This window comes from Dipodomys merriami, unplaced genomic scaffold (assembly GCF_024711535.1).
Source record: "Dipodomys merriami isolate MVZ:Mamm:240054 unplaced genomic scaffold, mDipMer1.0.p SCAF_3, whole genome shotgun sequence".
Lineage (NCBI taxonomy): Eukaryota > Metazoa > Chordata > Mammalia > Rodentia > Heteromyidae > Dipodomys > Dipodomys merriami.
In genome coordinates this window covers 28,909,205-28,934,837 of record NW_027204492.1, presented here as the reverse complement: position 1 = coordinate 28,934,837, position 25,633 = coordinate 28,909,205, and the positions used below count along the sequence as shown (strand labels likewise).

The 25,633-nt window shown below is 41.5% G+C and overlaps 1 protein-coding gene across 3 annotated transcripts in view; it reads left to right on the top strand.

The window, feature by feature from the left end:
• Positions 1-25,633, top strand: part of Il13ra1 (interleukin 13 receptor subunit alpha 1) — a 77,284-nt gene that overhangs the window by 19,564 nt on the left and 32,087 nt on the right. For 2 of the 3 annotated variants that reach the window (XM_070039846.1, XM_070039845.1), the window contains exons 2-4: positions 2,300-2,439; positions 11,281-11,419; positions 21,651-21,771. In XM_070039846.1, coding sequence (XP_069895947.1) covers positions 2,300-2,439; positions 11,281-11,419; positions 21,651-21,771 — 400 coding nt within the window. The remainder of the gene's footprint in view (positions 1-2,299; positions 2,440-11,280; positions 11,420-21,650; positions 21,772-25,633) is intronic. The other variant, XM_070039847.1, reaches the window with a different exon arrangement.

Sequence of the window (25,633 nt, the reverse complement as noted above, 5' to 3'; positions counted from 1 at the left end):
CCATGACTGGCAAAAAAAAAAAAAAAAAAATTCTACTAATGGTGTCTGTACTAAACATGTACCGGCTCTTTTCTTGTCATTATTCCCAAAGCACTGTAGTGCAACTATGCTGTATGAAGCTATTTACATTATTTTAGGTATTGGAACTTATCTGGAGAATATTTAAAATATAAGAAAGGCCATGCCACCAGACACTGGTGGCTCACGCCTGTAATCCTAGCTATTCAGGAGGCTGAGATCTGAGGATCGTGGTTCAAAGCCAGCCAGGACAGGAAAGTCCATGAGACTCTTATCTCCAATAAACCATTAGAAAAAAAACAGAAGTGGTGCTGTGGCTCAAGCGGTAGAGCGCTCGCCTTGAGCTGAAGAGCACAGGGACAGCGGCCCAAGCCCAGAGTTCAAGCCCCATGACTGACCAAAAAAAGAAAGAAAGAAAGGCCATGTCTAGGTTCTATGCAGACACTGTACCATTTTGAATTACAGACTTTAGCATCTGTAGATCTTGGTATCCACAGAGGGTGCTAGAAGCAATCTTAGGGAGGGCTGTAGTTAAGGCTAGGACCTTGGCGGGTGCTGGGACCCTGCCTCAATTGCTAGAATACTTGGGTTTTTGTTTGTTTGTTTTTGCTTTTGCGTGCGTGTGTGTGTGTGTGTGTGTGTGTGTGTGTGTGTGTGTGTGTGTGTGTGTGTGTGTCAGGTGTGTGGCTTGAACTGGGGGCCTGGGCATTGTCCCTGAGTTCTTTTTGCTCAAGGCTAGCCTCTTTGAGCCACAGTGCAGCTTCTGGTTTTCCGGTGGTTAACTGGAGTGGAGGTAAGAGTCTCCTGGACTTTCCTGTCCAAGCTGGCTTCAAACAGTGATCCTTAAATCTCAGCCTACTGAGTAGCTAGGATTATAGGCATGAGCCCAGCAGTGCCCCGTTTAGAATACTTGTTTAGTAAGCCTGAGATCCTGCGTTCAATTGCTGGTGCTGGATAAACAAAAAGAATATAACCTTGAAATCACATTACAGGTTGAAGTCTCACTTATCCTGGGATACTGAGCAGATGACTTAACTAGCCTCCATGGGCCTCAGTCACTGCATTGTTAGCGGAGGCTAAATAAAAGTCCCTATCTATGTCAAATGTCACTGATTAATGTAAGGCCCATGGTCCTGAGACAGGATAAAATAGGGAAAATGAGGCATGGTAAACAGCAACCAGTAACTAAAAAACTCAGCTTAAAGCAAATACAGAAGACTGATCTTCAGTCATAAACGTCCCTTAAAAATAAGGGACCAAAGTCCTAGGGGAAAATGAGACAGGATGGATTAGGAAAAATGAGGCCTGGTGCATGGCTGCCAAGAACTCAGAAAACAGAAACACAGAAGCAGTACTTTCTTTGTTTCTAAGAGAGACAATGGGATGAATTCCTTACATTAAGAATTAGCATCTAGCCAGGCACTGGTGGCTCATGCCTGTAATCCTAGCTACTCAGGAGGCTGAGCTCTGAGGATCATGGTTCAAAGCCAGCCTAGGCAGGAAAGTCTGTGAGATTCTTATCTCCAATGAAACCACTCAGAAAACTGGAAGTGGTGCTGTGGCTCAAGTGGTAGAACACTAGCCTTGACTTGAAGAGCTGAGGGACAGCTTCCAGGCCCACAGTTCAAGCCCCACGACTGACAAAAAAAATAGCATCTGTTTGGTGGTAGGGTGCATTCTTTTTTAGGAGGAATGCCCCAGCATTGGAGGGTGAGTCACAAATATCTGCCAAGAACTTTGAAAGTGTAACAACACCAAAAGTAATTGAAAGCAAAGGTAAACACCTATTTTTGCAAAACTTTAAGTCAGACCTCCTTCCTTTATCATATAAATACCCCTGATGTCAGAACTCAGTGTCTCTTCCTTAGAGAGTATCCATACTCTATTAGAATATTCCTCAGGCTTTCTGCTTGCCTGCAAGTCTGTTTGCCTGCTTACTTACTTAATAAAACTCTGCCAAGTTTTCTTACCATTGTGACTTGTCCAGAAATTCTTATTCTGCCATCAAAGTCAAGGACCCTTGGCAGAGTCCCTACTTCTGAAGGGAAACTTTACAAGCCCTCACCTGGACCCCTTGACAGTCCCTAAGTCAAACATGGTTGTGAAGACTGAATGAATCAATGCATATAGAATATTTACAATAGTACCTACTTGGTAAATGTTAGATATTAACTCAGTTCTTATTATGTTTTGGCCTAAAATGGGGGAGGATAGATTAAATGAATCATTAGCAGTACTGGCTGGCACTGATAATTTTTTTTCTTGTGCTTGATTTACACAGAAACTCAGCCCCCTGTGACAAATTTGAGCGTCTACATTGAAAACCTCTGCACAGTAATATGGACGTGGAATCCACCCGAGGGAGCCAGTCCAAATTGTAGTCTCAGATATTTTAGTCATTTTGGAGACAAACAGGAAAAGGTAAGTTTGCTAAAACACATGGCACTAATGAACTAAAGCAAACATGATGAATTAGAGCCAAGAATGAGGCAAATTCTAAATCTTACACAAAGTTGAAATTTTATTTGGGGTTGCATTCTAATTTCACTTGGGTAAAAATTGTATTTTCAATAGCTACTGATGTTGTACGGGAACTAAATAGCAAGAAACAGAAAAGCCACATTTTTAAGAGGTCGAATTGGGAGTCTATCTTGGAAAGCCAGTGAGTGCAGATAGACTCTTGTCACAAAGACCTGCAGCCTGTCAAATACACTTAACATTGTTAGAAAACTGAGCCATGAGAGCAGGAGAGGAAAGAGCAAGCAAAATAACAATACCAACAACCCAGATCAACTCCAATGGAGATCTGAAGTGGGATGCCATGATGACTGGAGGAGAGCCAGGAGACAAAAGACACAAGACATGACATAATGTTGCCTGAGCTGGTCCAGGCCTAAATAGGGTTAGAGGCAGGGAGCAGGGTCACAGGAAACTCAAGAGTCTCATGAATTCAAGGCACAGGACTGACAGGTCCAGTAACCTATTATCCAGGTCCCCACCCCTACCTCTAGGAATTCAGGAACGCCCATCACCTGAGAGGTGGAATTTCCCAGCCTCTACCATGAAGACAAGATGGCACCAGTTAAATTCAATTCCTTATCATCTATCACATGACCAAGATGGCGCTGGTTAGACCCAGTATCTGTATTTCACTGACAGAGTTCAACATTTAAAAGTATTTGGTAATGAAATGTATTTAAGATCTTTAGCTATTAAGCATTTACTACTAATTAATTACTTTATGTAAATTTGGTCTTGTTCTCCTTCCTAGTTGTATCAGCTTCTGTCCATAGAAGACTCATTTTTCAGGGAACTTTTCATTTTTGCCATCTTGCTAATTGCTATGTGGTCTGAAGGTAAATGGTCATGTGGAACATGATATAATAAGCTTGGTGGCCGGTGGGTTTTGCCAGGGAGTGAAATTTGAGACCTTTCCAATCAGATGTAGTAAATTAATTTTTTGTTGACAGAATGGATAATTTTAGGTCCTTTATGATAATCTTTGTTTAATGCCAGTACTGGGGCTTGAACTCAGGACCTGGATACTGGCCCTTAGCTTTTTCTCTCAAAGCTTGTGCTTTAACACTTTAGGCACACTTCCATATGCAACGTTTTGCTGAGATGAGAGTGTTTCAAACTGTCCTGCCTGGGCTGGCTTCAAACTTTAATCCTCACATCTCAGCATACTGAGTACCTAGGATTACAAGTGTCACCAGTGCCATGATATTCAGCTGTTATATATCTCTGTCCCCTCTTTTTATGCTCAAGGCTAGCATGCTACTGTCACCAGATGCAAGTGAAGGTTTGTGAAGTTTCCCTCTAAAAGTAAGGACTCTTCACTTAGGGTCCTTGGCTTTGGGTGCAGAATAAAAATTTCTGAACCATGTTTCTGAGTTGCTTTACCAGGCCTCATTTTCCTCAATTTATCCTGCCTCACTGCCACTTGAGCCACAGCTCCACTTCTGGCTTTCTTGGTGGTTAACTGGAGATAAGAGTCTCATGTACTTTCCTGCACGTGCTGCCTCATACTGTGATCCCCAGATCATCTTAGCCTCCTGAGTAGCTAGCGTCACAGGTGTCTGCTGTCCCTTTTTTCTACATGAGTGGGGGTGGGAGAACTGCAGAGGGGTGTTCAAAACTGAATTTGTCAACAATTTGGGGGGGGCAGAATAAGAAGCCTCCTTAAAATTCTCTTCTTAGTCATGAGACTTAGGAACAGTGAATTGTGAAATCACGGATTTCACATGGATCAGTGGTAGGAGGAGTCAGGCAGACTGGATTCTAGCTGGTACATCTCATATAGTGGCTCAGGGATTGGGATAAATGATTTGACTTCTTTGATTCTTTGTGTTCCATTCTGTTGTTTAGAATGTGGTCCCACCCACTTCCCTGGCTTGATGGTACCTAGGAAATTGTGTGTGTGTGTGTGTGTGTGTGTGTGTGTGTGTGTGTGTGTGTGTGTGTGTGTGTGTGTGTGTGTGTGTGTGTGTGTGTGTGTGTGTGTGTGTGTGTGTGTGTGTGTGTGTGTGTGTGTGTGTGTGTGTGTGTGTGTGGTTTAATTATAATGAGACTGGAACAAGCTCTTTTCTTCAAGGGAAATTGGCTAATCTTCCTTCTCTTTTTCCCTGCTGAAAAGATAATTATGCCATAGATGTTAATTGATAAAGAACTGAAGCTTACTAGAAGCATTTGCATTTCAAAATAGACTCCTTAGTTGGCCTATAATAGTGAAATTCCAGTCCCCTTTTATATACTGTTGGCTTCCTTTTTTTTTTTTTCTAATACTGGACTTTTGAACTCAGGGCTTATTAGGCTTGTTTGCTAATAGCTGCCATTCTACCACTTCAACCAGGCCTCCAGCCCTCCTTTTTGCTGGCTGTTTTGGAGATGGAGTGTTTAAGGACCTTTCTACCTGGATTGGCCTCCAACTGTGACCCTCCAATCCTCAGCTTCTTCAGTAGCTAGGATAAATGTGAGCCACCAATGCTTGGCTGTAGGTTTCCTATTACTCCTAATGAAGGGCCTTAAGTGTTGGAAGTCCCTGAATACCTTTACAACTACCATAGTCATTTTGTCACTGGATGCAGGTGAAGGTGTGTGAAGTTTCTTTTAAAAGTAGGGGCTTGCTGGGTGCGGGTGGCTCACGCCTGAATAGCTCAAGCTATTCAGGAGGCTGAGATCTGAGGATCATGGTTCAAAGCCCACCCGGCACAAAAGTACTGAGACTCTTATCTCCAATAAACTACCAGAAAACCGGAAGTGGTGCTGTGGCTGAAGCAGTAGAGTGCTCGCCTTGAGCTGAAGAGCGCAGAGACAGCGCCCAAGCCCAGAGTTCAAGCCCCATGACTGGCAAAAAATAAATAAAAGTACGGGCTCTTCACTTAGGGTGCTTGACTTCGATTGCAGAAGTTATGCAAAGACAGGTGTTTATCTTTGCTCTAATTACTCCTGGTGTTAACTCTTTCTGAGTTCCTGTATGTTTGGGGCATTTGGGTATTTCTTCCAGGTAAGAATGCATCCTGCTATAAACTAGATGCTTATCCTTGAGATAAGGAAGGTATCTTCTTGTTTGCCTTTTGGACAGGAGGTTGCTTAGGTTTGGGGGGAGCATTTCTCTCAGAAGACATACATCCTACCAAAGAAATATTAATTCTTGGGGGTGAGGAATGCATCTCTTACGAAGTAATCCATCCTGTTGCTTTTCTTTGAAACATAGATGGTGGTCTACGGCCATACCACCCTGAACGTGCCCGATCTCGTCTGAAACATAGACGGTGCTTTTGTTTTTATATACCATGTTTCTGAGTTGCCTTCACTAGGCCTCATTTTCCTCAATTTATCCTGTCGCATTTTCCCCTAAATTGAAAGACCCCCGACTTCGGGTGTCCCCCAAATCAGGACCTCCCTGCCCCAAGCACCAGTCAGACGACACCAGATGCAAAAGCAAGAGGGTTTTATTTGGGCATGCCCAGGTTCCCAGGTGCACGTGACCTCGAGATCCGCAAGGTTCAGGTCAGTGGCTGGGAGCCCCGAGCAGTCCCGGGGATGGTCCTTTTATGGGACCCCTCAGTCCGTTACAGTAGAGCCCGCGCTTTTTCAGCCAGTAAATTTAAAGTGTTACAACCTGGTCTGCACGCAGGCAGCCAATCCTTTTAAAACAAATCATATGTTTTGGCCAATCACTGTTCGAGGGGGTCCCTCGGTGTACGTGCCGAGTTGTGTGTCTCCGGCCCTTGGTCCTTGGTATGAGGAAGTGACCTTTGTCTGAGTCAGCACCTGTTGTTCGCTCACACCAGGGGGCTGACTGCTGGGTGGGATTAGTTAGTAGGGTGTGGACTTATTGATTAACTGGTGAGGTTAGTTATCAAAGGGGGAGTGTGGGGGTAATATAATTTTCTTAGCAAAGCATGTTACAGAAGCCAGAAATAGCTTGGTTAGATACAAAACTCTGTTCCCCTACAAAGAGGCTCAGGGCCTGGTTGGTTGGGGAGGGGGTCTTTCATTATGACTTTGGTCCCTCACTCTTAAGGGACGAAGATGGGTAGAATATCTCCTGTATTTGCTGTAAGCTTACCATACTTCATTTTCCCCTAGTCTATCTTGCTTCATTTTCCCCTAAAATGACTTTGTTCCCTTAATCTTAAGAGAAGTAGATGAACTAGCTTTAAGCTTGAGTTTCTAATTCCTGGCAGCCATTTACCATGCCTCATTTTCCTTAGTTTATCTTGCCTCAATTTGACTATCTATTTGAAACCTTGAAGAAAAGTAACCTTTTAGATCTCTTTTCCTTAGCTTGTTAAGGATGTCAGGAAGATAGGCTGATGTTCTAACCCAGAAATGGGTTTTCCTGTGTACTTACAGAAATTTACACTTCAAAGTAACCCTACTAACTGAAATGGAACTTGGTTCCAGTGATAAAACACTTGCCTAACAAGCATGAAGCTGGATACTAGCAAAAGAAGTAAGCTTAAAGGCAGTAGAATTGGGTTTGAAAATTTCTGCCTTCCTCTTTCAAGCTGTGTGACCTTAGGCAAATGTGAGCTTTGGTTTCCTTGCTTTTAAAATGTGGAGGATGGCTCACGCCTGTAATCCTAGCTACTCAGGAGATCTAAGGATCATGATTCAAAGCCAGCCTGGGCAGGAAAGTCTGTAAGACTCTTATCTCCAATTAACTACTACAAAGGTGGAATTGGAGCTATGGCTCAAGTGGTAGAGTGTTAACCTTGAGCACAAAAGTGCAGGAACAGTGCCAAGGCCCTGAGTTCAAGACCAGCACCAAAAAAATGTGGGATCCTGTGGAGGTATTAACAGTTCCTCCCTCATGGACAGTATGTACATTGAAGAAGAGGGTTAAATGAATCCCATACAAATACACTTGTGGTTAAATCATTATTAACTTTTATTAGCAGTAGTATTGTTAGGCTGAAATCCAGGAAATTCTCAAAATCATAAAACAAATGGTTGGATATTGTCAGTATTTATTGGTTCAGCATAATATTACTGTTTAATCTTATTTGGTCCATTTTGCCACTTAAGGCCTGGTGAGGGCAACTCAGAACATGGTATTTTCAGAGAAAAGCAACAGGATGCATTCCTTCCTGAGAGAATTCCCCAAGAATTAATATTTGTTTGGAATGGAAACCATAATGGGTGACGTCTGTGTAAGGCCTGCTTGCTTATTCTAGCTATTTGACAGTTTTGGTGGCTATCAATCTTACAGTAGTGATAAATATCATTCCTTCAGATTGGTGATGGGAGATTTCCTGTCTGGACCAATTGGAGTTTACCATCTTGAGGCTCTGTATGAATGGCAGAAGTGATTTTTCTCCCCCTCTTTCTAACTTTTGGATACAGTAACATCATACGTGAAAGAGGGCTTCATATACCCCTGAAACAAATTGGGCAGTTGCCCTTATGATGGTTTGCACAGATTAAGGGACTCTGCAAACAAGTATCTACCAATGTCCCCAATTTGTGCAGTGACAAGATCAACTCTGGAAATCATTTTCAGTATTCACACTGGAGGCTCATGAAGATCAGAGACAGGGATTCATAGATGATTGTTTTAGAGGAAAAGATAAGTCTCAGCATCTACCCTCCACTACTGTACTTTATCAATGTCTATTAGTTCCCCAGATCTTGCATCAGATTTTAAGTATTTTTCATCACTAATAGATAAGGAAGTCCCACTGGGCAAATTAATCATCAGGCCCTTTCATTTGGTCCAGGCATGCAGAGAGGCAGAAGCTGTACCTGACTCTCTTTCCTTCTGAGAAAGGAATTCTAGAGTTGGCAAAGGTGTGATGTGACAAGGGAACATTGGTCCTCGGGGAGAAGGATAAATAAGTTCAGGACTGTAGTATTAGTTTTTGATAAAATTTCAAAGGAGGCCAGATTCCCTGAGGGGTGGAGAAGAACGCCATTATAGCAGCTACCAGTGGAATGATTCACCAAAGTGGAAAGTCATGTGGGAGCCATCACACATAATTCATCAAGATCTGCTGGAAGGAATTAGTTCCTTGTCTGATAGAGAAGTAGTATGTCTCACTTCGTAATCTCTGATAAAATCAGAGCTCCTATTTTATTCATGTCAATTTCATAGTATTGAACCTTGAATTTATGAAAATATTTTAAAATTATTTTAAAATCTCTTCTCTTCGTCCTCCTTTTTTTTTTTTGTCAATCGTGAGACTTGAACTCAGGGCCTGGGTGCTGTCCTTGAGCTCTTTTGCTCAAGACTAGCACTCTACTATTTTGAGCCACAGCATCACGTCCAGTTTTCTGGTGATTAACGAGATAAGAGTCTCACAGACTTTCCTGCCCAGGCTGACTTTGAGCCATGATCATCAGATCTTAGGCTCCTGAGTAGCTAGGATTACAGGTGTGAGCCTCTGGTACCGGGATTTTATTTTATTTTATTTTATTTTTTTTTGGTACCGGGATTTTAATCCTCTTTTATTTTTCGTAAGTGTTGGTACTAGGTCTTGAACTCAGGGCACTTTTTTTCCATTGACATTTTTATCCAACACTACCACTTGAGTTACACCTCCACTTCCAGATTTTTGCTGGTTAATTGGATACATGAGTCTCACAGATTTGTCTGGCTGGGTTGGCTTCAAACTGCAATCCTCAGATCTCAGCCTACTGAGTTAGCCTAAGTTGTTTTTAGACATATAAATGTGCCTAAAAATAAGATTTAGCTTTAAGTATTAAAGCATTTTTAACATAAGATTTTCAGTATAATAAAAATCTTTGTGTGATAAAAATCCTTCATCCTCCAGCTAGAACAATAGATTTTTTTCCGTGATGATTCTAATTTCTGGTCAGAATTTTGTTTGTGATGCTAAAGATCAAACACTTGCTAGAAAAGTGCCAACCCCTGGGATTCAGCTCCCCCCCCCACACACACCGTAATTTACAGTATTCCGACAGTATCTTTTTTCCTGGTGTCCTCAAAAGGCAAAGTAGCTTCCAAACAAGAGTTATCAAGGATCGTTGGGGTCAGCATGATTCATTAGGGGAAATGTGGGACCTAAGTTTAGTAAAATTGTAAAATTGGTGAAATTTGCATTCAAAGCCTTCCAGCTGTCATTGATCACCATGATCCTGGGGAATAGTCTTCACCTTCACAAGCTCAGAAATCTCAGTGCTGTATACAGTCTTCTCTAGTTCTTGCTCTTGTGAAAACTGAAATGGTGATGCATTCCAGGAAGACTTCTTGTAACATTGCATGTTCCATCCCTGTAGGCAGAGCCTATATGGGAAACTGAATAATAAATAGGCTTCTTGGCAAGGAATCAGGAATTCCTTGTGAAAAATGTCCTTAGCTAAGAATAGCTGGAGGCTCCTCTGAGGATAACCATAGTTTTGCTGGATACTCCATGGTCTTGTAGCTTAATCACTCAGTCTCTTTCATCCCAGCCAGGATTTTGCTTGACAAATCTTCTTGTCCTGCCCTAACAGGCTGACCGTCTCTCTTTGTCAGAGTGCAGTTTCAACTCTTCTGTCTCCAAAAAAGTAGTTTTGTTCATGTCTGCTCTGGTTTATTCATTGTTGATTTGCCAGCTACTTCTTAAGAGAGTAGCCTTAGGTCCTGGTTTTGAAGGTATCTTGAGTAACCCTCATGCTCAGCTCTCAGCAAGCCTAGGAAATGTCAAAATAGCTGCTTGAGGTGCTGTGACCAGTTTCTCCCTTCATGGCTATTAGAATATTAGGAAAGGAAATATCTGAAACCTGGGTCAGAAACTATTACAAAACAGGAAGTGCTGTCCTTGGAGCTCTGATTAAAAGCAGCCCCATTCTTAATTCTTCCAGCTCTATCACTTCTGGGAATTTTAATTTCCTAGAGAGCCCTGTAGTCAAATTATTCGAATCATAATACCAGATCTGTAGCTGATGGCTAAAAGGTTAACTTTTTTTTTTTGTCGGTCATGGGGCTTGAATTCTGGGTCTGGGTGCTGTCCCTGTGCTCTTCAGCTCAAGGCTAGCACTCTACCACTTGAGCCACAGTGCCACTTCCGGTTTTTTCTTCTTATGGTGGTGCTGAGGAATTGAACCCAGGCAAAGCAATTGAATGCAGGCAAAGCAAGCACTCTACCACTGAGCCCCCTCCCAGCCCAAGCTTATCTACCTTTCAGTGCAATTAGCAACCTTTGTAATTTATAGACACGTAAAAGTTAGGCAAAAAATGAACAGTACAGAAAAGTATCTGATGAAAAGTCTCCTTGAGGTAACCAAGATTACAGGAATCTTAGTGATTCTTTTTTTTTAACCTTGAGTTTGATGAGTATGTTGCATGGGCTTGGCAGTAAATTCTGATAATTGTATGCTGCTCCTTTCAAATTGCTTTTAGACAGTTAATATGTTAGCATGGTTGGCTTCTAGGTAAATTTCATGATGCTTAAGGTGACTTTTATCTACACTAGAATTTCTCAATGATGGTACTATGCAGCATCATTCTCTGGGAGGAGCAGGGTTGCTGTCCTGTGCATTGTAAGACATTTAGTATCATTGATGGCTCCTACTCACTAGATGCCACTAGCTTCCCTTCCAAGTTATGATAAGGAAAAGTGGCCTTACACATTACTGAGTGTCTTCTGGGATGGTAGGGGAGCAAAATTACTCTAGCAGACAAACTCTGACCTATACCACTTGAGAATTTAACGTTGGTACATACATTTGGGCATGTGAATATTTATTTATTTAGGTTTTTTTTGTATGTTGGCTACAGCTCATATCTTTTTTTCCCCTTTCAAACCATAGCAGATTGCTCCAGAAACTCATCGTTCAACAGAAGTGCCCCTAAATGAGAGGATTTGTCTGCAAGTGGGGTCCCAGTGTAGCACCAATGAAAGCGAGAAGCCTAGCACTTTGGTGGAAAAGTGCATCTCACCCCCTGAAGGTAATAACTGAAAGCACTGTCTCTTGTTCCAGGGGCTTATATTCTTCATTCCTTAATTCAATTCTCAGACTGAGTCTAATGAATGCCAGGTACTGTACTGGTTTCTGTTCAGTCTAAGAATGCCTGTGCCTTCAAAGTGTTCACAGAAAATATCCATAATGATGCACAGTAATTATAGTGCTTTATTGTTACTATGACTACAGTGCTAGGGATTGAACCCAGGGCCTTGTCAATCATTCCACCACTGAGCTCCATCCCCAACACTTGTAGTGATTTATTTTATAATTTGAAAAATGAACAACCCCCCAACCCTCCATGCCTGCAATAAATTGGGCCCCTGAAGTTTAGGTGAGGTGAGTTATGGTTATTATCCTTGACTATTTCAAGAGGAAAAAAGAATTGAGTGACTTACTCTATGGCTTCATATTCTAAATCTAGTCCTTTTAAGAAAATCAAAGTACCATGATTATATGGAAAGGAAAATTAGTTTGGTATACACAATATATTTAGAGAAAGATATTTAAGATAAGTAGGCAGAATGATATAGCTTCAATACAAGACTAGTCGAAGGAAAAGTTATTAAATAGTGAGGTTGGTTTTTGTCCTCCAGTTACACAACTCCCAAACTCCTTCAGGCTTTTATATTACATACAGAATATGTCACAGACTGAGTAAGAGCAGGGCTACTAGAGACTACCTACCTAAGCTTAAATCTCAACTCTGCCAACTACTTATTATGTACTCTTCTCCAAAAATGGGCATGATGGTGGTAACTACCATTTATGATTGTTTGAGAGAATTAGGTAAGTCAATATATATGAGGTGCTTAGAATGGTCCTGGCAAAGGTAAATACTGTATACATCCTGTCTGTTAATATTATGTTGTCTCTTGGTTCAGCAGATCTGGACCCCATTCTGCCACTTCCAAACAACCCTGCATGGTTGTGCTCTAGGTCATTCTACCTGCTTTGCACTGATCCAAAACATATAAAGTATCATTTTTATTTTTTATTTACTTAGCACCAGTCTTTGGGCTTGAACTCTGGGGCCTTGGAGCTGTCCCCAAGCTTTTTTTTTTTTTTTTTTTTTTTTTTTTTTTTTTTTTTTAATTTTTTTTATTGTAGAGATACTATACAGAGGGTTACAGTTACATGAGTGAGGTAATGAGTACACTTCCACTTCCTCTTGAACATTGTTACCCCCTCCATTGTTTTCCCCCTACCATCCCCTCCCTCCCTCCCTTCCCCAAGGTTCTTTTTTTTTTTTTTTTTGATCGTGATTAAGTGATTACTTAATTTCCGGAAATTCACAGTATTGTGGAATAATGATGCTCATTTAAAGTCACAAGTTCATTCTAACTTTCCTGGAGCAAATTGTCTATCACAGTCTGTAATATATAACGGTGCTCATATGTTATATACCATATATGTGATCAGCAGCATGGGGATATTTAGTAGTGGTTCAACCAGATGAGTGGGAGTTCTTTGTTTCTTAAGTCCTGTTAGTTTTGTCATATCACCTAACATTTTGGATTCATCATCCACTTATCAGGGAGACCATGTACTGTTTGTCTCTTCGTTCTTGGCTTACCTCGCTCAACATGATTCCTTCTAGCTCCATCCATTTCCCTGCAAATGCCATTATTTTGTCATTTCTAATGGCTGCATAATATTCCATTGTGTATAGATACCACAATTTTTGGATCCATTCATCTGTGGTGGGGCATCTAGGTTGTTTCCATATCCTAGCTATTGCGAACAGTGCTGCAATAAACATGGAGGTGCACGTGTCCTTGTATATTGGTTCCTGTTGTTCAGGGTAGATGCCTAGAAGTGGTATGACTGGGTCGTAAGGGAGGTCAATCTTTAGCTTTCTAAGGACCCTCCAGACTGCTTTCCAAAGTGGTTGTATGAGTGTACATTCCCACCAGCAGTGTAATAGCGTTCCTCGTTCTCCACATCCCCTCCAGCATTTGTCGTTGGCTGATTTGTGGATGTGGGACATTCTGACTGGGGTAAGGTGGTATCTCAGGGTTGTCTTTATTTGCATTTCCTTCACCACCAGGGATGATGAACATTTCCTCATGTGTTTCTTTGCCATTTTTATTTCTTCATTTGAGAAGTCCCTCTTTAGTTCCCTTGCCCATTTAGTAATTGGTGTGTTGGGTTTGGGAGGGATTAGTTTCTTGAGTTCCCTGTATATACAGGATGTTAACCCCTTGTCTGATATATTGCTGGTAAATATTTTTTCCCAATTAGTTGGTTGTCTTTCTAGCTTGGTTGCGATAGCTTTATCTGTGCAGAAGCTTTTTATTTTAAGGTAGTCCCATTTGTCGAGTCTCTCTCCAATTTGTTGTGACCCTGGGACTCTGTTCAGGAAGTTCCTTCCTGTGCCTATTAGTTCAAGTGTCTCTCCTACTCTGTCCTGCAGTAGTTTCAGAGATTCAGGTTTAATGTTAAGGTCTTTAATCCATTTTGAGTTGATGTTGGTGCATGGTGATAGGCTGGGGTCCACTTTTAGTTTTCTGCATGTGGCTGCCCAGTTTTCCCAGCACCAGCGGTTGAAGAGGCTGTGTTTCTTCCATTGTATGTCTTTGGCTCCTTTGTCGAATATCAGCTGGCTGTAGGCCTGTGGATTTATTTCTGGATCTTCTATTCTGTTCCATTGGTCTTCGGGTCTGTTTTTGTGCCAGTACCACGCTGTCTTTGTTATTATAGCTCTGTAGTAGAGTTTGAAGTTCGGCATGGATAGCCCTCCCATATTGTCTTTATCCCCTAGAATTGTTTTGGCTATTCTAGGTCTTTTGTTGTTCCATATGAATTTTTGGACTGTTTTCTGTATTTCAGTGATGTACGTCATTGGGATTTTAATAGGAATTGCGTTGAATTTGTATATTAGTTTTGGAAGTATTACCATCTTTACTATATTAAGTCGGCCTATCCAGGAGCATGGGAGGTCTTTCCATTTCCTAGTGTCTTCTGCAATTTCTTTCTTTAACTTTTTATAGTTCTCATTAAATAGTTCTTTTACATCTTTGGTTAGGTTAATTCCTAAATATTTTATTTTTCGGGAGGTTATTGTGAATGGGGTTGCTCCCTTTATTTCCCTCTCTTCCTGTACATTATCAGTGTATAGGAAGGCAACTGATTTTTGTGGGTTTATTTTGTATCCTGCTATTTTGCCAAAGTGATTTATGATTTCTAAGAGTTTGGGGATGGAGTTTTTGGGATCGTGGAGGTATAGTATCATGTCGTCTGCAAAAAGGGATAGTTTAACTTCTTCTTTTCCTATGCGGATCCCTTTAATGTCTTTTTCTTGCCTTATTGCCCTGGCTAAGGGTTCTAGGACTATATTGAAGAGGAGTGGAGACAGTGGGCATCCTTGCCTTGTTCCTGATTTTAGGAGAATTGGTTGTAGCTTTTCCCCATTAAGTATAATATTGGCTATTGGTCTGTCATAAATGGCTTTTATTGTTTTTAGAAATGTTCCTTCTATTCCTATTTTCTCCAGAGCTTTTAGCATGAATGAATGTTGAATTTTGTCAAAGGCCTTTTCTGCATCTGTAGCGATAATCATGTGATTCTTGACCTTGGCTCTGTTGATATGTTGGATTACATTTATTGACTTACGTATGTTAAACCATCCCTGTGTCTCTGGGATGAAGCCTACCTGGTCATAGTGAATTATTTTTTTTATGTGTTTCTGGATTCTGTTAGCTAGAATCTTGTTAAGGATCTTTGCATCTGTGTTCATCAAGGAGATTGGCCTGTAATTCTCCTTTTTGGTTGGGTCTTTGCCTGGTTTGGGGATGAGTGTGATATTGGCTTCGTAGAATGAGTTTGGGATAGCTCCTTCCTTCTCTGTTTCTCTGAAGAGCTTGAGGAGTATGGGTATTAGTTCTTGTTTAAAGGTCTTATAGAATTCTGCTGTGAATCCATCTGGTCCTGGGCTTTTTTTTGTTGGAAGACTTTTGATAGCTTCCTGTATCTCATTATAGGATATTGGCTTATTTAATTGGTTAACTTCTTCTTTGCTCAGTTTGGGCAACTTGTATTTCTCTAAAAATGCATCCATTTCTGCCCGATTTTCTTCCTTTAGAGAGTATAGCTTTTGAAAGTAGTCTGTTAGAATTGTTTGGATATCTTGGGTACGTGTGGTGATGTTTCCCGTGGCATCCCTAATCCTATTAATATGGGTTTCCTCTCTTCTTTTTTTAATTAATCTAGCCAATGGGCCATCAATTTTGTTTATTTTTTCAAAGAACCAGCTTTTTGTTTGGTTTATTTTGGTTATGGTTTTCTGATTTTCTAATTGGTTAATCTCTGCTTTTAATTTGGTTATCTGGCTTCTTCTAGTAGCTTTAGGTTCCATTTTTTCCTGTTTTTCTAGCTGTTTTAATTGCAACATGAGATTATTTACTTGGTCTGTCTCCATTCTCTTGATGTGGGCACTGAGGGCAATAAATTTGCCCCTCAGGACTGCTTTTGCTGTGTCCCACAAGTTTCTTTGTGAGGTGTTTTCATTTTCATTGAGTTGTAGGAAATGCTTTATTTCTTCTCTGATCTCTTCTGTTATCCAGGCATTGTTAAGGAGTGTGCTGTTCAATTTCCATGTATTGGAGAAATTTCTGCGGTATGCTTTGTTATTGAGAGCTAGCTTGATTCCACTGTGGTCAGATAGGATACAGGGGATTATGTCGATCCCTTTGTATTTGCTTAAGTTCCTTGCATGAACTATGATATGGTCTATTTTGGAGAAAGTTCCATGAGCTGCTGAGAAGAATGTGTACTGTGTTGTTTTAGGGTGAAATACTCGGTAGATGTCAGTTAATTCCGCTTGCAGTATGGCCTCTCTTAATTCGGTAGCTTCTTTGCCAATCCTCTGGTTGGTAGACCTGTCCTTTGGTGAGAGTGGTGTGTTAAAGTCTCCTAGTATTATCGTATTGGGATCTATTTTATTCTGTAAGTTTGAGAGCATTTGTTTGACATATCTGGGTGCACCAATATTTGGGGCATATAAGTTGATGATGGTTATATCCTCCTCTTGGATTGTTCCCTTTATTAATATGTAGTGTCCGTCCTTGTCTTTCTGTACTGATTTTAATGAAAAGTTTATTTTGTCAGATATCAGGATAGCTACACCTGCTTTCTTACTGGGGGCGTTTGATTGGTAGATCCTTTTCCACCCCTTCACTCTGAGTTTGTTTGTATGTTTGGCTGAGAGGTGGGTCTCCTGAAGGCAACAGATGGATGGGTCTTGTTTTCTTATCCAGTCCTCAGTTCGTTTTCTTTTAATTGGCGAATTCAGCCCATTTATATTAAGAGAAAGTATAGAGAGATGCATTGTTGTCCCTGCCATTCCGTTTTCCTAAGTTTTTCTTTTTTCCTTTCCTCCTGTGCTTGCTCAGTTAGACTGTGAGTAATGCCTGTTTGGGGCAGGCCCCAGTTCCTGGCTGCTTTCTTCAGGTTGTGTCCCCCCTCTTAGAATTCTTTGTAATGCTGGCTTAATGTTTATGAATTCATTTAGTTTTTCTTTGCTATTAAAAGTTTTCAGTTCTCCATCAAATGTGAATGCTAGCTTTGCCGGGTAGATCAGTCTGGGTTGGCAGTTATTGGCTCTCAGGGCTCGTATGGTGCTTTCCCAGGCTTTTCTTGCATTCATTGTTTGTGTGGAGAGATCTGCAGTAATTCTTATTTTTTTCCCATTGTAGTATAGCTCCTTCTTCATTTTTGCTGCATGCAGGATTGTTTCCTTATTATTCAGATCTATCATTTTTACTATAATGTGTCTAGAAGTGTTTCTCCTGGGGTCTTGCTTGTTGGGTGTTCGATAAGCTTTTGTGATGTAGTTAAGATGGTCGTTTTTGAGGTGGGGAAAATTTTCATTGATTATCTTGTTAAATAGGTGTTGCATTCCCTTGCTCTGGAATTCCTCACCTTCGTCCACTCCAATTATGCGAAGGTTAAATTTTTTAGCATTATCTGCTTGCTCTTGAATATCCCTTTGGTTTAATTTGAGTAATTTTTCCATATCTGTCACTTTTTGGTCCAGTTGGTGTATTCTGTCTTCTGTATCTGACACTCGACCTTCCATTTCATTCACTCTGTTGACAGTGGCTTCTATTGTGGTTTGCATGGAGGAAATGGATCCCTTTATGGATTCAATGTTGGTTCTCAGAGTACTGATCTCACCTCTCAATGAGGTATGCATTACCTCTAATTTGGCGTTTATCTCACTTCTTATTGAGGTTTGTGCAGCTTCTATTTTTGCATGCATCTCTTGTTTGATACCCTGTATCTCTTTGGATAGTTCATCCTTGTGCTCTTTCAATTTCTGATAAATTTCTCGCTTTATTTCTTGAGTCATTGCCTCCAGCAACCCTTGGAAGTAGCCTTTGTCTTCCATTCCTGCTTTGCTCCCACTGGGGCTCTCCCCTGTGTGGCTGCTGGCTTTTGAGGTGAGCTTGCTGTCCTGGGTGGTAGTAAACCTTGTGATTTTTCTCTGTGATTTTCGCATGGAGGTTCAGGAGACTGCTCTTCAATTTTGTTTTGGTGTGTCTGTCTTTGCTTGGTTGCTGATTCTGTATTGGTAGAGAGAGTCTGTGCCTGATCTGGGTTCTGTTGGGAGCCTATTTCCAGCTGCTATTCTGACTTACTTAGGATTCTCAGCTCTCTGCTGTAGATTGCTGACAGTTCCCGCCTTTGGAAGGGTTGAGCAGCCTAGACTGCTTGTGTTTGCTCCTACGGGTGCTCTTGTGAAGAACAGATGCTCTGGATGCACTCTCCCAAATGCTGGAGTCTGCTATGGGCTCCTGATGTGTTTTTGTTTATTTGTTTTGGGCTGGTTGTGGGCTTGAACTCTAGGTTTGGGTGCTGTCCCTCAGCTTTTCAGCTCAAGGCTGGCACCCTACCGTTTGAGCCACAGCACCACTTCTGACCCTTTTTGCTTTTGTGATGCTGAGGAATCAGATGCAGGGCCTCATACATCCAAGACTATCACTCTATTGCTGAGCCGCCTTAACAGTCTGAGCTCCTGCTTACTATCAGGTGCTGGCAGCCTGTGTTGCCCAATTCCCAGTCTAGGGTATATGGGTGGAGTTTTGGTGGGGTTTGGGCTTCTCTTGTCCTGGGCCTCCAGGTCTTTTGTTGTCACAGGCGTGCTTCCCGGGGGAGTGTTGTTTCCTGGTTTTCTCCCCTCTGTTGAGGCGTATGCTCAGCTTTTTACTTCAATTGGGAGGAGTTGGTTGTGTTGTTCAGGCGCCGGATCCCCGGGCTTGGTTCCGGCCCCAGCCTGGAGCGCGCTTGTTAGGCCTGTGCTGATGTGTATACCCCCTAGGTTATACAGCCTGGGGGACACAGTTCAAATTTCTTCTACTGTTGGTAGTCTTGACCCAGGGGCGCTGTTCCTGGCTTGGGCATTTAAGCTCCCTTCCAGGGGTGCTCTTGCTCTAGCCTGGCCAGCTGAGTGTGCTCCACGGGCTGGTGGAGCTCTCAAACAGTTCCCAGTTTTAGTGGGTCCTGTGGTCCGGGTGCTGGGGTAGGGAGTCTAGGTCAGGGTCTGGGGATTCCCTCCAGCTCTGGTCTCCCTTGAGGGATATACTTCCCCTGTGGGGTACTCACCCTGGAGCTGGTTGTTTCTGTGTGGTGTAGGTCGTCAGTTGTTGTTGCAATCCGGGCTGGGTTGGGCGGTGGTGGCTCTGTGTGATTCTTTTCTGTCTCTGCCTCTGTCGAAGCTGATGTTCTGAAAGTGGCCCCCTGTGTCTCTGCTGTTTCTCTGGGGCTCCCACAGCCCCCGCCGGGCCGGCTGGCCGGCGGCTTGGCACGCTGCCGCGCGGCCAGTAAAGGTTGGGGGAGGGGTCTTCGCTTTTCTCTGTTTTGAAATTCTTTTCCTCTTTCTTTTTTGTTATTCTCCGCCTCTGGTTTTTCTCTGAGTGTTCGTCTTTTTGTTGTTGTCGGTCTCTTGGGGAGATTAAGCGTTGGAACTCGAACTCTCTTTTTGGTTGGAGAGAGCTGTGGCGTTTCCCTACTGCCCCGTCGCCATCTTGGTCCCCCCTCCCTGTCCCCAAGCTTTTGTGCTCAAGGCTAACACTCTCCCACTTGAGCCTGATGGGCTTTACTACCAACTAGGAATACAGGAGGAAGCAACCAGTGCCTGGCTAAAGTATTATTTTTAATTAATTAATTAACTGATTAATTAATTTTGCCCATCTTGGGGCTTGAACTTATGAACTCAGGGCCTGGGCTCTGTCCCTGAGCCTCTCTAAGCTCAAATCTAGCACTCTACTACTTGAGCCAACAGCACCACTTCTGGCCTTTTCTGTTTATGTGATACTGAGGAATCAAACCCAGGGCTTCATGCATACTAGGCAAGCATTCCCCAACTAAGCCACATTCCCAGCCATAAAGTACCATTTTTAAAATGATAAAATTCAAGGCAAGAGGATGGGATTGTGATTTATAACAGCTTGCCATTCCTACTCTATTCACATTTCCTTTGGAGTTTAAAAATCTGAAAAGGAATTACATTATGACCTAAATGATTGATAATGGGTCAATACAGAACCCCCTCAAGGATTATGAGGAGTAAGGCTTTATATTTTAAAAAGGACATTTAAGTTATAGACATGACAACTCAAACAGCTTTATAAAGACAGTGATTTAAGTCAGAAATAATTCAGGCATGGCATAGTAGGACATGCTTATAATTCCAGGTAATTGGAAGACTAAAACATCCTGATCATGTGAGCTCAGGAGTTTAGGGCCAATCTGGAAAACATTGTGAAATTCTGACTGCGAAAAGGGAAAGATTTGAAGGCTCCAGAAGTCACAACATACAAGAAGCAATTATAAAAGCTTAGGTTCTGCCTCCATCAAAAAGAATGACATTGCCCTGTTTGTTAGGAAATGGAAAGACTTGGAAAAAATTATATTAAGTGAAGTAAGCCAAGCCCAAAGAAACATAGGTCCCATGGTTTCCCTTATTTGCAATAACTAATATAAGTCTAGGACAAGCAGAAAAGGTCAAAAGCTATGTACATATGACCATGCTATGTACATATGATCATATAAGATAATGTTAAGTGAAATGAACCCCAAGATAGGGACACAACTGGTTTTTTTTCTTGCTTGCTATTGTTTTTAACATCTTTAAAATGTACTATATGATTTTTTTTTTTTGCTTCTTTTGTATGTGCTTCCCCGTTTTCACTGTATTTGATGACGGTGCCCTGTATCTTGTATATACATTTTTCTAATTTGGGGAAGGGAAGGGAAATAACAAAATGCTAAAATAAGGATACAGGTTTACCCATTGTGACAGTGCGATGTACAAGACACTATGTTGAAAACAAACTTTACAAATTGGGGGTGAGGGAAGAGTTGGGGAGGTGGGGAGGTAAGGGATGGTAGGGATAAAGGAGGAGGTAACAACGCTCGATAGGAAATGTACTCATTACCTTACTCATGTAACTGTAACCCTTTTATACACTATTTTTACAATAAAAAAGCAGCTTAGGTTCTACTTATCTTGTACCAGAACTGCTTCAGGAAAAATGTTTACCTTTTTAAAGAAAATGAAGTGCATTGATATTGATGAAAAAAACAGGAAACTAAATTATACTTTGATAAAACTTTTGTGTGTGTGTGCTGGTCCTGAAATTTGAACTCGGGTCCCGAGTGCTGTCCCCTAAGCTTTTTCTTTTTTCTCAGGGCTAGCACTCTACCACTTGTACCACAGCTCCACTTCCATTTGGTTTTGGTGTCTAATTGAAGATGAAAATCTCAGACTTTCCTGCCTGGGCTGACTTCAAACTGTGGTCCTCATATCTCAGCCTCCTGAGTAGCTAGGATTACAGGCATGAGCCACCAATATGTGGCTGGTAAAACTTAAAAAGTAAGAGTTATTTGTATTTTCGCATTCATTGAGGAATTGTGTAATCGCTTATTGAAATACTACTTGACCTTTCACCTTTCTCTTTAGTTAGAAGTAGAAGACTTAGGGTCCTTCAGAGATAGCAAGGTATTTTGTGTATTAGAAAGTAAGTGAGAAAGTTGTGAACAAATTAAGATTGGGGTTTTTGCCATTCTGGGTGACTTTTAGGTAACATGAAGTGAGATATTATCTTTCTGATAAAACAGTCCAAAACACTTTCCCCTTCTCTATGCCATAGAGATAGTGGCTGGTTTATATTACAATACAAGAAGAGTCTTAAACTCTGAACTGAATATTTTAGGCGATCCTGACTCTGCTGTGACTGAGCTCCGGTGTGTTTGGCACAACCTGAGCTATATGACATGTTCCTGGCTTCCTGGAAGGAATACAAGTCCGGACACGAACTATACTCTTTACTATTGGTGAGTATGTATACATAGTCGATTTGATGAAGCTCTGATTGTAAGTGATTGCTTAGGCCTTTGAATTCAACCTAGTTCAAAAGAAAAAAAAATGGCTTATCCGTTTTTGCAAATGGGATCCATTTTGCATGCCAAACAAGTATTCCACAACTGAACTGTACTCCCAGCCCCAGTCTCATCTTTTCTGAAAAGACAAAAAAAATAGACAATTTGCTTCAGTGAAAAATATATCTTCTTTGGATAGTTAATTTAAAAAAACACTTTCTGGCTGGGCACTGGTAGCTAACACCTATAATCCTAACTACCTTAGGAGGCTGAGATCAGAGGATCATGGTTCCAAGCCAGACTAGGCAGGTAAGTCTATGAGACTCTTATCTCTAATTAAGCAGCAAAAAAGCCTGAAGGGGAGCTGTGGCTCAAGTGGTAGATACTAACTTTGAACACAAAAGCTCAGGGACAGTGCTCTGGCCCTGAGTTCAAGCTCCAGGACCAACACACACACACACACACACACACACACACACACACACACACACACACACACACACACACACACACACACACACACACACACACACACACACACACACACACACACACACACACACACACACACACACACACACACACACACACACACACACACACACACACGACCACTTTCTATTTTTAAGTACAGATACACAAGAAATTGCAAAAAATGTATAGGAGAACCCATGTACTTTTTAATCTAGCTTCTCCCAGAGATAATATCTTAGAAACATTGACAAAACCAGAAGATTCGTATTCTATACCCTTAATCTCATTTTATCAGTTTTATGTATACTTGTGTATGTTGTGTTTGTGTATATGTGTGTGAAGTTCTATGTAATTTCTTCACATAGCTCCAACACTACAAAGATCTTATTGCTACATCTACCTCCCGAAATCCTGAGTCTCAAGTCTCTAACCTCTGGCACCCACTAGTCTGTTTTCCATCTCTGTATTGTTTTCATTTCATGAATATTACTAGAATGAACTCCTACATATATGCCACATAAAACTGGCATTTTAGGTGTACTGGGGATTGAATTCAGGGCCTTGTGCTTGCTTAGACAGGAACACTACCACTTGATTGATCCACGTCCTTCTGGAACCTTTTTGCTTCAGTTATTTTTCAGATAAGGTCTTGAATTTTTGCCCAGGGATACCCTCAGACCATGATCCTCCTATCTATAGTCTCCTTTGCAGTGGACTTTTGCCACCAGACCTGACTTATCTACCAAAATAGAATCTTGCTAACTTTTTTCCCCAGGCTGGCCTTGAACCACAATCCTGATCCCTGTCTACCCTCCAGTAGCTAGGATAACAGGTATGACCACCTTGCTCTGGAAGACTTGGATTTGTTTTGCCAGTCCTGGGGCTTGAACTTAGGGCCTGGGCACTGTCCCTGACCTTATTTTGCTCAAGGAGAGCATTCTACCACTTGAGCCACAGCACTACTTCCAGCTTTTTTGAGTAGTTTATTGTAGTCTCACAGACTTTCCTGCCTGGGCTGGCTTTGAGCTGTGATCCTCATATCTCAGCCACCTGAGTAGCTAGGTTTACAGGCATGAACACAGTGCCTGGCTCCAGTTTTTCTTTTATTAGAAGTAAAGCTGCCATACATAATCTCACGTGTTTTTAGGTAAGCATGACCATTCATTTCTCTGGAAAAGTGCTCAAAGTACAATTAGTAAATAATGTCATAATTTGAACATTTAGGTTTTCGTTGTTGCTGTTTTATTGTTGTTGCTTTTGTGCCTGTCCTTGGTCTTGAACTTGGGGCCTGGGTCCTATCCCTGAGCTTTATTGCTCAAGACTAGCACTCTACCACTTGAGCTACAGCTCCATTTTGGGCTTTTTTGGTGGTGTATTAGTCTCACAGACTTTCTTGCCCAGGCTAACTTCAAACCAGAACACTTGGATTTCAGCCTCTTGAGTAGCTAGGATTATTGGAAGAACTCAAGGTGTGGCTTGTGTGGTAGAATGCCAGCTGTGAATTAAAAAGCCAAGCAAGAACTCTTGAGGCTATGAATTCAAGCTCCAGTACTAGTACACACATGCATACAAAGACCAACAACAACAAAACTACCAAACTTTTTTAGAGCAGTTGGATCATCTTATATTCCTATTAGCAACGTATAAGTTAGTGATGTCTAGTTGTTGTTGTTTTTGTTGTTGTTTTTCGTACCTGTCCTTGGGCTTGAACTCAAGGCCTAAGTGCTGCCCCTGAGCATTTATGCCTAAGGCTTGCCCTCTACCACTTGACCCACAGCTTCACTTCTAGCTTTTTTTTTCTTTTTTTGGTGGAGATGAGTCTCATAAGGCTTTCCTGCCCAGGCTAGCCTCAAACTACAGTCCTCAGATTTCAGCCTCCTGAGTAGCTAAGATTATAGTCATGAGCCACTGGCATATCCATCCTGATGTCTAGTTTTAAAAAGAAAATTGAGAGCTAGTGGTATGACTTATGCAATACAGTGCTTGCCTAATCAGCACCAAAAGTCTGAGTTCAAACCCCAGTATGGCCAATAAACAAACAATAAATAATATGGCTTAGCAAGTAGTTTAGCTTCTCACCAAATAACTTTGATACTTTGGTATGTGGTACTTTAATATTTGATCATTCTTGGTATATCATCTATAAACTTAAAATTTTTAAAGTAATCTCTCATCATTCCTTTTCACTTGGAATTCTTTCCGAATACATTCTTTAGAATTATTAGCAATCAAACATGGAAGAGAGGGCCAGGCAAACTCAATTCAGTTCAGTGAGCTTTTATTTAGCACATGGTGTGGGTAAAGTACTGAATGGACAGCAGAAACCTATCCCCTTGGGTCTAAAGCTTAAAATATAGAAGGGAAGGAAGTGGCCCACATAGTTGTCTATATTAACATACAGTCATATATGTCAAAGGTATTGAATAACTGGTGGAATGTGAATTTGTTTTTTAAAAAAAGCAGCTTTGGGGCTGGGAAGGTGGCTCAGTGGTAGAGTACTTGCCTTGCATGCCTGAGGCCCTGGTTTCAATTCCTCAGCACCACAAAAAACAAAAAGAAAAAAGCCAGAAGTGGTGCTATGGCTCAAGTGGTAGAGTGCTAGCCTTGAGCTGAAGAGCTGAGGGACAGCGCCCAGGCCCCAGAGTTCAGGCCCCACGACTGGACCCCAAAAAAACCAAACAAACATAAAAAAGCAGCTTTTTTTCCAGGGAAATGAATGGAACTAGAAAAAATCATTTTGAGCGAGGTAAGCCAAGAGCAAAGAGACAAACGGCACATGGTCTCCCTGATACTATGGATGTTAAATCCAAAATGCAAGGAGATACGACAAAGTATACAGGACTTGAAAAACAAAGGGCCTCCACTCATCTTGTCATATCATTACTAATTGACCTCATGTTGTTGACCACATATACGGTGTGTGTGTATATGTATATGTGTGTGTGTGTGTGTGTGTGTATGTATGTGTGCATACACACACACACACACACACATATACGCACACATCTGCGGGAAGCTAGGAGGAGGACACAAACAGAGAGAAACAGGGGGAAACACACAACAGAGGGGCCCATCAGCTGCACTGCACATTGATGAAAATGAACTAAGCAACTCAAAGGCAATGATGAGAAGGAGGGAATGAGAGGGAAAGAGGGAACAGCTGACAATAAGCAAAAGGAAAAAGATGTACATATCACCCTGTGTGGAAGAAATAGTTGTATTGTCAAAGCTCATAGAATTCACAAACTTTATAGACCATGATAAGGACAAGTTGCCTCCTGAAGATTAGAATATATTTGTGACTTTAAGTATCACTATCTCACAATACTGTGAAATTTGTGAA